A 14,606-nucleotide genomic window follows, 5' to 3' on the forward strand; every position below is an offset into this window, starting at 1 on the left:
AAGAATTGCAATACATAGTCTGTATCATGTCTTTGTACGTCACTAGATATAGATTATTTTAACAGCTGAGTGGTGAATAACCACAGCGTTGTTTGCAGACTTTATAAGTCAAATAGCTAAATGAGAAACATGTTTTTGCAATAGATCTGCCACTCTACATGAGAACAAGTGAGAGTAGCAGGACTGTGATCATCGCTCGCTGGCCTACACAGAATATCAATAACTAATCACACACTTGTCTTACATGCGCATAAAATAAAATATGTATATACAGTTTATTATGTAATATATAAGTCAGCATAGCATCGGGAGCTAGAGACAAAAAGTAACTCACAAAAAAGATTAAATCACAATCAGTGTCTTTGGAACTATGTGTGCAAAAAAATGATCGAGTCAGTGTGAGTGCAGTTTTTGGGCTTGTTTTTTCCAGGATTGGGTGAACAGGTAGTTGAATTGTGTTTTATTATGTTAGAATTAAATATGGGATATCATCAAAATATAATCTGAATTCTAAAATCTGTGGTAAATTGCCAAACTGTCCCATTAACAGTAACAGATGACTGTTGGGTAGAAATAACATTAATAAACATTTATTTAAACAATTACTGTGAATGGAGCGAAAATTTAGACTTTTTTCTGTCCTGTCAAAGTAACATTTTGCGGGATCTTCTATTCATTAAAAGTGTTTGACTTGACTACCATGCTCTGAAGTTGAATTTTGATGTAGATTGATCAGGTTAAAAAAGAGAACTGTAGGAGGTATGTCTGGCCATCTGCTTAAACTCAAAGCTCCTCAACCAGTACGATTTAAAACACCTTCGGTTTAGACCTAAAGATCTTTCCTCTGGTGTCCAGTAGAGGGAGAGCCAAACCATTTAGACCCAGACGCAGTGACATACCCACCAGCCAAGTCATCAATTTAACAGACACATGGAGCATAATGGAATGCTGAGCAGCACTAGACGTAGTAACCAGATTTCTTTACTATTTCTATGGTTACATTAAAATTTCAACACATTATTTTTCCTCTAGTATGCCTTTGTATGCCTAGCTCTTAAGCTGCTCTCCACTTTTAAACTTAGCCACCATTGCTGACCATGCTGGCCAGGGAATCTGCATCTCCCTGGGGATCCAGGCCCAGCTTCTGAAGGTCAAGGCCCATGGCTACCAGCATCTGGAGCAGGGTGAGCTCCTGCTGGGTGGCCCGGTCCACCAAGGCCGGGCAGGTGGGGTTACACTGGGGCCGCTGGCAGGTGTCCACCAGGTGGAATGGACAACCTTTGGCAGGGGTCCTGTTGTTACGGGTTGCCTCCAGACTCCTGTCCCAGCAGTGCAGAGCCCGCGGCAGAGAGGTGCCTTTCACTTGGAAACTCATCCAGTTGCTAAAAGAAGAGCGAGCAGTAAATAGACAGAGAGGCAAAGTTAGAGAAAGAAAAGTGGAGGGAAAAAGTTGGCAGAAAGTCAAGAACAGGTGAGATAATGGGATTAGTAAATAGGACCAGGAAAGTGTAATCAGTCAGTTCTATCATGAGCTCTATGTCTGATCACAAGGTTTGTAATTCACTTTGACCACTTTTGGCTCATTATCTTGTTGCAAGGGTGCTACATCACAGAACTGCAACTGCAAAATTACCTACAACAACCTTAGACCTTCAAGAAACATAACCCTCAGTAAACATACCTAACTTAGCCTGACTCTGTAAACCTAGCTTAGACTGCACTGACCCATCAATGTCCATCTGTGCTGCAAAAGAATGAATATGTTCGAGGGGTACCATGGGGTTAGCGAAAGTGTGAAATGGCATTCGGTGACACAAAGAATGTGGCATGATGAACGAGCGAGCAGAAACAGCTGCATGAGCTCACTAGGTAGAGATGGCAATTGGGAGAGGCGAGAATAAAAAGAGGGCTGAAAAGCGTAAAAGTATATCACCACCACAGGAGTCAAATATCCATTCTTACCTTTTGGTGATCACTGTATGGGAGAGGCAGGAGGGAGCAAATACAGCTCTGAAAAACACGCAAACAACAGAAGACAGTCATTTCTAGGCTTTAGTCCATCTTCATTTTTTAATCACCTGGTGCATATTAGATGTTTTGTCATCATTTGGCCTGGTCAATATTTGTTGGTAACATACGTGACATCTCTCAGGGAGTTCTTGAGCTCCCTGCCTAGGTTCTGTATGTACTGCCACTGCTCCTGGGACAGACTTTGTCCTCCCATGTAAATGTTCTCCACCCTCAGCTGCTCCTCGTCAAACAGCCACTGCACGACAAACAGAGGGGCTACAGGGACAAGGAAAAGAGTTCATTATCAAAGCTGCTCAAATCAATGTTTTTATATTGACAATGGTTAAGATGGTATTGTGTAATATGAACGCAGTCACTCGTAGTGATGAACCCACAGAGAATTAACACACAACTCTGCAGTTCCTCTCAGCTCTACGGAGCTTTCTAACACATTTAAGCTCATTGTTTTGTTTTGGTTTCTCTGCCAGCAACCTACTGTGTTGGTTCTCTCATTAGCATAATTTACAGTTGTAGCAGGCAGCTGTTTTTAGCAAACAAAAAAAAACCTCTGTTAAATTCAGTGTAAAATACCTGCCCAGTAATCAAGCAAGTTAGCGACCAGCTGGTGAACACCATGAAGCATTTAGCAGCTAAAGAGCCAGAAATTTCCTGCAGGAGTTCATGGAGACCAAAAAAAGCTAAAAGGAGAGTGAATATTGGGCTCACAGTTTCAAATAAATACTAATGTTGCTTCATGTCTGCAAACATATTCATCACATTAACTTCATAAGGTGTCATATGTCAATAGTGTTTATAGTACAGCTTGTTGCACTGGCCCCAAGTGGCCAAAGAAAGAAATCATATGTCTACAGTTTAAGACGAACACCACATAACTGCTATCTCCACAGTTCGATTCAGCAGACTTTTGTTGCATGTCATTTCCTAACTCTCTACACTCAGTTCCTCTTGCTACTGTCTCTATGTAATAATGGCATGAAATGCCCCCAAAAATATTTGAAAAAAAAAAAATTATTGCAGGTTTAAAGAGCCCATGTGGAGAATTTTTATGTGATTATATCATCTTTCAAATAACTCTGATGGCATATGTTTTTGTATGAAGAAAAATGAGACGGTCCTATATATACGGTCTTTAAGGTAGCTACACAGACCTACAACATATAAGCTGTCCAGGTATTGATTTTTAGTTTGCCATGAATAATTTTTGTAGTTTATCCAGGGAATTTTGGAAGTCTTTTATGAGCCCAAGAGTTGCAGAGGTTTTTTGTAGAGGATCATATACTTCTTCCACGGAATTTAAAGGATAAAATAACCAACACTGGACTTTGCATATCTGCAGAATCAATTTACTTTTAAGCTCCTGAGTAAATTAACAACAAGTGACTTTCATATTTCAGTGCACATTACTGTTGAACACCTTAAGTCCCATATTTAGCACTTCAAGTCAAATCCGATATGATGGTAAACTTAGTTGACAGACACTCACAGGTCAAGGTGGAGTACAGTCTGTGGCCAAAGAAGCACTGCCACTCCTCTCCTCTCCTGTAGAGCTGTCGACACCTATCAGGCACAACCCCATTCCACAGCCTGGGAAAACAATACACACAAAACTACTGCTTGGCCACGTAAACTAATTACTATAACACAAATTGAAATAGCACTGTATAGTAAAGAATAGTTTGTTTTATGTTCTACATCTAGGCTATGAAATCAAATCTTAAGAAAAACTATAGAGGTCAATATAAGAATGCAAGTCTTTACCTGAGTCCTATCTTGATAGCATCTTCAGGTGAGCAGGAAACAGTCTCAGGGCAGTTTGGTGATCTCGGCTGCTTACTTTCAAGAAACCAGCCAGAATCCACTAGACCGCGGACCTGTGCCTCTGCACCGAGCTGCTCCAGCTGACTGGCCACCCTCTCGATGTTCAGCAAAACACCTGTCCCCCCAGCACTGCAGGGGAGCCGAGAAACCCACTGAATAATTTGGCTTTGAGAGCAACGTTTTAATTAGGGGTATCAAAGTGATGGTACATGCCAGTTAACAGTGGGTAAGTTCAAATTTAGCAGCTTTACATTCAGACTAACAGTGGATTCTGTTCTAGTCCTTACAGTGCAAGGCCCTTTAATAGATATTATGTCATTGTTCACATTTGACTGTAAAGATCTTTATTGTTGACAAGAGGAAGCACCAAAAATAGGGCATATTAGACATGGAGATGGTCAGAAGTGGCCTGGGACTGAGCCAAATATGTATTTGTGTACAGAGGGTGCAGGCGCTTGTCCAGAAGCTGTGGTCAGCATCAGAGCACAAGCGGTAAAAGGAGCTTACCTTGTTCCAGACAACATGACAACTTTGGCCTGCTTGATTCCTTTAGGGATGAGGTCTTTGATGACCTCACGGATGATCAGGGATCCCATGAAGGTGTACTCAGCTGATAACAAATATATAGATGTATGTAGATAACAGACATTGAATGAAGGAGAAGGCCAAGTGAGCTATTGATGTGCTGAAGGATTTCAAAACTATCTGAAGAAACTTACTTGTGTTTGCGGTTCTGTCTCTTTCTCTCTCTCTGCCTTGTCTTGGTCTTGGAGGAGGGGTTGGTGCAGGCCCAGTGCCACTCCATACGTCACTGGAACAGTATGGGATGAATCTGCAAAAAAAGGAGACACTCACAGTTGTTGGTCTAAAGCGTGTGCATGCACACAGTTTGATGCTATCAAGACAATTCCTTCTCTCATTCATTAAAATCTACTTAGGCTGCAGCTGGCTTCTTCTTGTCATATATTAATTGTATTTATTTATTTATCGGGACGGTGTACGGTTTTTAACATAAATGATGCACTGTACCAGATTTAGCTTCAAGCTAATTTTCATCTGCAGTCCCTTACAATTAAAACAGATAACAGCACAATAACAAACAGTACAAAGCAAAAAAAAAAACACACAGAACACATTATACAAAATACAAAGCCACACACAATAGCACATCACATACACCCACAATGTCAACTAGACTAACCATCAATATATCACTAAAGAAACTATACACACTAAGTCAGGATAAAAAAAAATGAGAAAGTTTCTAATGTTAGCCACCAAAGTTAAAGATCACACAAGAACAAGCAAGGCTACAAACCCCTGTGTATTAATTCAACTTTTAATGTGTAAGATGTGTTATAATTATTAACAATGGATCATGACTGAGTATAATACGAAATGGTTTGAAATGATGAACTAAAAGAGAATTATTCTTGGATTCTGCAATTCCTCTCGATGGACTATTTTCATGTCTGTCTCCTTGTCATTGTTTTGTTTTTCAGCCCACATCAAAAGGTTCCAATAAACCCATTGTTCACTACCTGCCCAGCACCAAACAGCAGACAAAGTTAACAACTAGCTAGTGGACATTGTGGAGCATTTAGCAACTTAAGAGCCAGTCATTTCCTCCAAGTGTTGATGACGGACAAAACAGAGTTACAAGGAGAGGGAATATTAGATGTACATTTATCAGATGGTCAGAAACATGATTCTAAATGAATGCTGTTGTCTCTCTGTGTCTGCTGGATGTCTGAATTTGCAACTCTTTGCTAACACATTCACCACAACAGCTTTATAAGGCGACATAAGTGTTGTATTTACAGTTTGTATTGCTGCTCCCAAGTTGCCAGAAAATTTCAATCATACTATCTACAGAACTGTTTGTTTAACTTTATCTTCAACTTGAATGTGTCCAGGTCTAACAAACCTTTACAAATAAGGACAGGTGACACCACTAGTAGCCACAATAAGACACAGTGAAGATATACTGGTACTTACACAATGTTTGCATTATGCCAGTGTGGGTTTTCCTCTGCTTGAGAAGACAAAATTCCAGTTCCTGCAAATCAAGCAATCAGAGATTAGACAGATGTCCTTCTCACTGAACATTACGTAAAACAAGTAACACAATGGCAACATGTTGACATGCATTCTAAAACACGGCCAGCTGACCTACCTCTTTTTGTTTGGGGCCACCCCGATGAGCTCATTAGTCGAGGGATATTTTGGTACCTGGAATCACAGGTCTCTTTGCTGTAGCAGCACCAGCCACCTAAAAATAATAGAGACTAATATTAGACATTCACATCCGGCACAGCACAGGAGACCCTCGTTAGCTCATTATAGAGGCCTGTGAGGAATGAAGAGGGAAAGGAATGCACCTGTGTGGCCTGGTCTACTAATGAGAATGCACACTCAGAGAAGGCAAAAAAGACGAATGAGTCCTTTAATTTGCAAACTGTCAGTACATTATTCATTAATTGACTTCCAGTGTGTGTGATGTGTTTTTGCTCTGAATACAGTATGTCATAAGGAAGCTGGTTGGATCGGATTTAACATTTTCTACAGGCAATTTATTCGGTTCTACTGCTCGGTCAAGCCAAAGCCCAATCCACATAAATTTACCCTATGCTAAGTCCATCAAAGTGACAGGCAGCAACCAAAAAAGGAGAAAAACAGAAGATGACGGAACAAGATGACATCCCCATCAAAATTCCAATGGGGGCGTCACGCCAAAACAAGCTGACCTTTGGGGACCAAATTAACCAGTTGGGTTTTTAAAGACTCACCTTCCAGAAATAACAGCCATCGGCGGCTTCCTCTGAACTCCTTTAGGTAAAACCTATAGAACCACAAATAAATAGGAGTGAGTGAAGACAAAGCAGCCATGTATGGACACGCCCACTCCAGTAGCTTCTCAAATCACAAGCCAACAGACAGCAAATGGTGAAAATTGAGTAATTTAATTTCTTGCTAAGAGTTTCAGTAAGAGAAGTGCAAGAAAGGTTGTGCAAGAACATCTCACCCAGCTGCTGTTCCATCATTACATGTGACTTGGGTGTTCTTGAGGAAGAGCAGCCTCATGTCATCTGTCTGCTGTCCAGCTGCTCGAGCTCCTGCGGCGCCCTCCCGTCCTGATTCGGCTGTGCCTCCAGTGCCTCGATTGTTCCCAGTGCCTCCAGTGCTTCCAGGAGTGTGATCAGCCTCAGGGGGAGACTGACCAACATCACCTCCTTGGTTTCCACCAGCCTTCTTGGTGGACTTGCTGCTAGCTTTAGCATTACGGTTGTTCTGACACCAGATTCCCCCGAGCAAAAGCAGGAAAGCAACCTGGCCCAGTACCTTCATATCTGCACAACATGCAAGGCAAGAGGTTAATTTATTAATACTCATTCATGATCTGGCTTCGTATATGTATATATATATATATATATATATACAAAAAACATTGTTACTAAAACCTGATCTTTTTCATCTTTTAAATTGTCCAAAATCTTGAAAACTTGAAATCTTACCTGTTTAAAAATCCGCTCTGAAGACTGTTGCTTAGGCACCCCAGAGGTCAGGCAGATAGCTGGTGCTGCTGAGGAGAGAGTGAGAAGTTCAGAGCACATCAACCAGGTGTGAGAGGAGGAGGATGCCAGTCATGAGTAGTGATGAAGCCTTGACCAGGTTTTGATGAAGCCTGCAAATCAGCGGTGAGCTTTATAGTGCTACCATATGGATCAAATTTCCTCCCATTTCTCTCGCAGCTCCTGCCAGGCCCTGAGATAAGCTGCTGACGACACAGAGCGAGGGGAGGTACTGGATGACCAGTGGCGAGGAGAAAAGATAACACACGCTTCTCCTCAACATATTTCAAGTCTTTGCACACACCCACCACCAAGCATTTTGCCATCTGACCGTGGCTCAAGAACAAGCTCTCCTTCCCCCCATCCTCTCTTTTCTTCTCCCTCCCACCGTCCGCCTCTGATTGCCAGTGTTTTGATTTAAACATCTACATGGTCGGCATAACTGCATAGCCCCTTTGCGTGGTATGTGACCCCGAGGTCATTGGAGCACACACCTCAAACACTTTCCGACACAGGAATGAATGGTACCGTAAGGTTCCCGCATCGTCAACAATTTAGTGGACACTCTCAATGCACAGGTGGTGGACACCCTGGTTGGCTGTGGCATCAAGAAAATCATTCTCCCTGATTTTCTTAAACAATTTTTCTCCTTAATTTTTCAGTTTTTCCTTAACAGGCCTCATCTGAAAATGGTAATTACATAGAAAGTGTTGATTTTTGAGGTCACATTAAAAAAATGATTTAAAAAAATTCCTGTCACATAAGTGAGTTTGTGTAAATATATATATGTGTGTATTTGTGTGTGTTTAATGATAAGGAAATAGGACTGCATATGACTGCAGTGAATACAGTTTTATTTAGCTGTATCGTGACCAGGTAGCTGTATCCAGATTTTGAAGTATCTATACTTGATTGTCAAATACATCTTTATGCAGTTTATACTGTTTATACAGTTTATTCTAGATGGCTAAATGGTTAGATGGCTAATTTAAAAATCATCTAAAAAACCTGAGACAAAAATTACAACTCTCCATTAATGCATATAGGACACATATAGGACTTAATGTTAATTAACTTTAAACCTGATGCAAATAAAGCTAAATTCATGCTGCTACTTCAGGCTCTTAAATGCAGTTTCCCATTCTTTTCTTAAGTTCATCACTGAATATAAATCAATCAATAAAAGAACTCACGAACAGTGAGCTGCAATATTAACTCAATAGTTCAGATAGATTAGATGACAGTAAAGTTAAAACATTTCCATTCTGCAGATTGAAAGGTTTCGTGCAGTGTGTGATATGGTGTTTACCTGTGGCTGTGTCCCCGTCCAGGTTGGCCTCTGCAGGCTCTCCTGGGTGGCACGTTAGGTTAGTTTGCCTTTGGTGAAGAAAGAGACAGAGTATTTGAAACTGATCTGTGGCTGTACCTCTGGGATGGCTGTAGGGTGACGTACCACCGATCGTTGAAGGATCACGAGCCTCAGGGCTCTAAAATTCTCATCAATGAAATGCACACCATCCCGACGTGTCAATCATGGCAAATAATGATCTTTTAGAAGGCCAGGGCTGCAGAGGCTGCACAGGGGCTGCCGGGGCTGAAGGGGCTGTAGGGTGGCAGGACGTCTGTGCGAGTGAGGCACAAAAACTGAGAATAAATATATTAGAAAAAGGCAATAAACATTCAGTCCTTATCCCCCTAGACACACTGACAACAGCAGACTCACTCGACATTCAAAAATCTGAAATATTAGACAGATGAAGGGTTTTACAATGACTTCACTTTTATAGGCACATGTAAAAACATTATTATTAAGTCAAAGGTGCTACTATAAAACGGTAGCAGAATGTCTGTCTTTATTCTGGGTGTGTTGAGGATTATCTATCTCTTCTGGCGAGTGAGCATCAAGAGCATTCAGTATGTTGTCTGCAATAATCACCAAACCATTTTAAGACTTACAGTATAAACAAGGCAGACAGATTTATCAAGGTTTGTCTTATTGCTTTGGCAGACTAAAAATGGTATTTTTGTCTCATTGTCAAGCATTTCATGCTATTTTAGTTACTTTCAACTATGGCCAGAAAGAAAACAAAGCTACTCAAAAATATGTCTGTGAGATCGTATGCACCTACGCGCAATAAAACTGTACCCTAAAGACATCACTATACGGAATTTGATCTACCGAGCTGAACAATTCTTCATTCCTTCAGTTGTCTTGAAGCATGCACACCACCATCTGTCTTCCCAGAAATCAATGCAACAATCTGTTTAACAGATACCTCAAATAGCTGAAAAACGAAAGAAGTTGCTGTAAATCTATCACCGTTTCGCCAGAACGTCACGAACAGAGAGATGGCATTGCTGCTATTTTGTTTTTCTTTGATATGAGATTGGACAGAATGATACGTTTTTCAGAGCAGGACTCAGATCAATGGATTAAAGCAAAGACCAACCGGCTCAACTCCCAGAATCTGTCACGGGTCAAACATTGTCCCTTAAAGCATCTACAACCCCCCCGCCCACACACACACACACACACACACAAACACACCACTAAACACAAAAAGTGAGACCTGACACACTCCTGTAGTCCATTACATTTGTCTCTTCACCTTTTAAAAACAAACATTTTGTATAACCTGCCACAGAATGCGCAAGGGGCTCATGAGACGTGTTGAACTTCACCCTGACAGGGGCAGCAGCTTGACCCCTTGTGCAGCATAGGAGGCATTCTTTCTCCCCTTGTGTTGTTATTTTTCACAGCCAACCTCCAAGGTCAGGACACCTAAAGCCCGGGTGGTCCGGGCACTTTGTCTGCTGAGCATGTGTGTCATCACCAGCCTCTAGAGCTGAGGGCCCAGCCGCGAGCGAGAATATTTGTCGGCTGATAGCTTCAAAGAACAACGAGCCAGAGACAGCAATCATATGCTGGATTATTGTGTCCGCAGCACGGTGCAGAAAGGTTGCGACTCACAGGTAACAACTACATGAGCAATGGATTCAAAGCAAAGAGTGGTCCAGTAATGAACTCTTCTTTTAATACAAACTGAAACAACAATGTTGGATGAAACATAAAACCGTGTGCAAGGTTGTGATCCACACTGCAACCATGCCTTGCAGCTACCTTTGCCGCGTTGCGTGTAATTTGACAATCTGCAACAGCATCACTCTGAATCTATGTTGTCACCAGGAGTGGAGGGCATAGCTGGGGAAAGAGGCCCATGATTAATAGGAGATAAGAGTGGCATCTTTACAAGCTACATGAAAACGAGCCTCAGGCGAGAGATATGAGACCTGGCCAGAGTAACACTGCTAGAGCTCTCCATTCAATCAGTGAGGACGAAAGCCGGGGTCTTAGCGGGATCGGTGTAAAGTGCTGAGCCACTACAGGAGGCAAGCAGGTGGGGTGGGCAAAGCTATCCCTAAAACCAGGTGTTAAGAGGCCTAGCGTGTTAACCTTCTGCAAACTGCCAATGCATCAGTGTGATAGATGGAGGGGGGGTCGATGGCAAGGATACAAGGTGTTGGATTCAGGAGGGGTGGAGGTGGGTGATGTAACAGGCGTAGAAAAGGATAGCTGACAAGTGAAAAGGTTTAGTGTGCTGCAAGAAGCTGCAGCTCATTCTGCTGAACCCCTCGCAACCAACTATGCGTGCTGTCCACCTTTTTGGCGTGCCAGACGCACCTTCATCCAGGCAAAATATGTTCAGCCCCAAGTATGAATGCCACAACCACAATCAAAGATGTGTAAAGGACACATGAAATTAGGGAACGACAAGCATTGCATAAAAAAATAACATGTAAAATTGTAATTCTCATCAGGTCACGTAACTTGCATATGCATACTTGTGGCCTTCTCCATCAGAGTGGAGGCAACATTTGGAAATAAATAGAGCATGTGGGAGAAAATTTGTGCAACCTGACATTTACTTGTTCTAATGGACTTGCATTTTTATGCCTTTGCAGGTTCGCACCTCATTGCTCTTTGTTGCTTCGAAATGTACTGCTGGAAATGAGAATACATTAAACCAAATAATAACTACTTCTAAATAGATTCTTTCATTGCCCTTGGAGATTTGAAAATTTTATTATCTAATGTTTTTATGACTCTTGTAACTGTTTTTATTATTTGTTGATTCAGGCTGTCTGGCCTTGTGTTGTTATTGTATGCTGGTTGTGTGCCTGTCTGATTATGAATGTTTTTTTGCTGTCAGGTCTCTCTTGAAAAAAAGATCTCAATCTCAGTGAGACTACCTGATTAAATAAAGTTTACATTAAAAAAAAAAAAATTAAAAATATATATTGGAAAATGGGGGTTAAGTGACCTATTGTTCTCCTCACACCAGAGAGTCTACATTCCTCACTTTACATGTAGTCTGCAGGCCTTAATTCAAAGGCCAATCAAAGGCCACAGCCTTTGCCTAAATGGGCTACTGGTTCTGAAGTGGGGTGAGGAGTGGGGCGGGGGGGGCATAATGTGCTTCAGTGAACAGCTTTACAGCTTTAAGTGTCTTTGGGGCTCATGACAGAGTGGAGCAGCAACGTGGCCTTGGAGTCATGCTGGATGAACCACCAGGCCTGTCAGTGCAGTGATGGATACCAGCGGAGGGGTCATGCCATGCTCAACACCGGCACTCGACAATAGGTCCTTCACATAAGTCCCCCCACCTGATCGACAATACAACAATCATACAACACCAGACAGCTGCGCAAGCCCCATCTGATAAGGGGAGATACATGTAAATGTCACCCTGATGTCCCTTAAATGTCATGGTTTAATTAAATATACCTTAGATCTTTATACAAATTAAATACACAACCTAAAAATTTACTGCATATGCTCCAGAAATCAGTTTAGTTTGGTAGTGTGACTATGTTTTTTTTTACTTGCAAGTACCATGTACAGTACATAGGTCTGCATATATACTTAAATGCTAAAAAGAAGCTACACTCATAAAATATCTACAACATAATCAGGGGTTTAAGGCAGGAAATGCGGTTTGGTTTGATCATTATTTTATTAAATATAACTTGGGTTATTAGAAAAATAAAATCGACACCCTAAAAACATTTTTAGTAGTGTAGATGCTCCAGAAATTAGTTTTCAAATTGATTTGGCAATGATATGTTTATATACACAAGCATATGTACAGGCCTGCATGATGACAGTGTAACCTCACATGAAGCCTAAAGGTCTGTCTGCTGTACATCTATGTTTTACATATGTTAACTGTTAAAAGAAATCAATTATACATGCACTCTTCAAATACCTACAACATGATCAGGGTTCCTTAACCACCACTGTGGTTGTGGTTATTGTTTTCTGTGTGCCTGTTGATTCATTAAAATCAACATATGGCGATATGATGAAAATAGTGCAACACAGTGTTTCATTATAAGATGAAATTTTATAATTTTACATTGATGATCCTTCCTTGAAAACTGACCTTGTGTGTATTTTCTTTCTCCAAAGTGGTTAGTAGATGGCAGCGTGTGACAGGCCGTAAATCAGAGATTCCAGCTGAAGTGATGTCAGCCCTTTGCATCATGTGTTGTTGCTTCACACTGTGAAGACATGTGCACACGTGGTCACAGCTCTTTTCAGGCCACACACGCCTCAATCACCCCAAAAGATTTATCACGGGTGTAAGTAGTCAGATGCAGGTGAAGTGCATAGTATATCTTTCAGCACAGCAGGTTAACATATATTCACTTAGTAGCAAAAAAGCAGGAAAAATTCCATATGATATCTTAACTTAGCCGCTCCGTGTAGCACAGTGACATCACTCTACAGGTATTTATATGTATAGACATACAGTACCACAGAACAGTAAAAATGTTTACCGTTGACTATTTATAGAGTTGCCTGTGTGCTGTATGTGAATAGTTGACCTGGATAACCACAAGTACATGAAAAGCTCAACTGAGTCAGTTCAAGCTAACGGCCCCTCACTTCTGGGAACCCCTTGTTAAAGGTTCAAGGCAGTGCATACATGATTCCTACGCTGAAATTATTGGTGAAATGACAGTCAGCATCTGTGTTACCTTTATTACCCCAGGCGGTCAACTGGGCTCATAAGAAAAACATAATATGGGGGATTAATTTGTGCCTGTTGAGGGCAGGAGGTGATGAAGTTTGTCTCTAATAGTTAGAATTTCATCGATAAAGAAGCTCATGAATTTGTTACTATTGAGAGTTATAGGAATACATGGTCAAAGTGCTGAAAAGGATCCGAGGGCTGTTTTTATTCTCCTCTATTAATGGTGAGTAATCGGCGACTCTGGCATTACATAAGGCCTTCCTATATGTTTTAAGACTATCTTGGCAGACTAAGCAAGATTCTTCCAGTTTGCTGGAATGCCATGTCCTTTCAAATTTTCATGATGTTTGCTTAAATTTGCGGTTTTGGGAGTTATACCATGGAGCTAACCTCTTTTGTTATATTATCTTCTTTTTTACAGGGGCGATGGAGTCAAGTGTCATTCACAGTGAGCCTGCAGCACTGTCAACAAGATGATCAATTTGGGAGGGACTGAAATTAGCATAAGAGTCCTCTGTTGTATTGAGACATGTGATTGAATTCAATACTGATGGAATTGCTTCCTTAAATTTAGCTACAGCACTATCAGACAGACATCTAGTGAAAACATTTTTGTCTAATGGCTTGTGGTCCAGTAATAGGAATTCAAAAGTTATTTAGTAATGGTCTAATAAAATAGGATTTTGTGGAAAAACTATTAAATCTTCAATTTTGATGCCATATGTCAGAATGAGGTCGAGGATGCGGTTAAAACAGTGAGTGGGTTTATTTACACTGAGAGCCAGTTGAGTCTAATAATGAGATAAATGCAGTGCTAAGGCTATCATTGTCAACATCCACATGAATATTAAATCACCTACTATAATTACTTTATCTGTACTAAGGACTAAGTTTGATAAAAACTCTGAGAATTCAGATAAAAATTCAAAGTACATCTGGCTTTCAAATCTCATCACAGAACAGATCTTTGTTTAAAGGTCGATTCTGTATATTCCATCATTTTAAAGGGACTAATGTGAGATGAAATCCTGTATGTTAGCGTTTAAAGTTGTCAGACATATCGTGAAACAATATCTAATCCCTCATGGCTCCTCAGTGCTACAGATGGACCTTATGCTACCTATTAGCTACCATAAACTCCAGAAAG

The 14,606-nt window shown here is 41.0% G+C and overlaps 1 protein-coding gene across 1 annotated transcript; it reads right to left on the reverse strand.

The window, feature by feature from the left end:
- Positions 1–256: 256 nt before the first annotated feature.
- notum2 (notum pectinacetylesterase 2) lies at positions 257–7,234 on the reverse strand. Its single transcript, XM_067583956.1, has 11 exons — positions 6,875–7,234; positions 6,639–6,691; positions 6,026–6,121; positions 5,848–5,908; positions 4,569–4,681; positions 4,357–4,459; positions 3,790–3,978; positions 3,515–3,615; positions 2,139–2,286; positions 1,963–2,010; positions 257–1,382 (listed from the first exon to the last, which is right to left on the reverse strand). Exons 1-11 carry the CDS (start codon positions 7,195–7,197, stop codon positions 1,079–1,081), a joined length of 1,539 nt encoding a protein of 512 aa, XP_067440057.1. The 5' UTR covers positions 7,198–7,234; the 3' UTR covers positions 257–1,078.
- Positions 7,235–14,606: the final 7,372 nt, after the last annotated feature.

The sequence above is a fragment of the Thunnus thynnus genome, chromosome 3, assembly GCF_963924715.1.
Source record: "Thunnus thynnus chromosome 3, fThuThy2.1, whole genome shotgun sequence".
NCBI lineage: Eukaryota > Metazoa > Chordata > Actinopteri > Scombriformes > Scombridae > Thunnus > Thunnus thynnus.

What these genes read in the sequence shown, in the direction of transcription:
- notum2 (XM_067583956.1), bottom strand. Translation starts at nt 7,197, where the DNA reads ATGAAGGTACTGGGCCAGGTTGCTTTCCTGCTTTTGCTCGGGGGAATC. An exon ending in AATGATGGAACAGCAGCTGG is followed by an intron (nt 6,692 to 6,874) that starts GTGAGATGTTCT and finishes GTGGTTCTATAG; the next exon opens with GTTTTACCTAAAGGAGTTCA. An exon ending in GTCATGTTGTCTGGAACAAG is followed by an intron (nt 3,979 to 4,356) that starts GTAAGCTCCTTT and finishes GCTCCCCTGCAG; the next exon opens with TGCTGGGGGGACAGGTGTTT.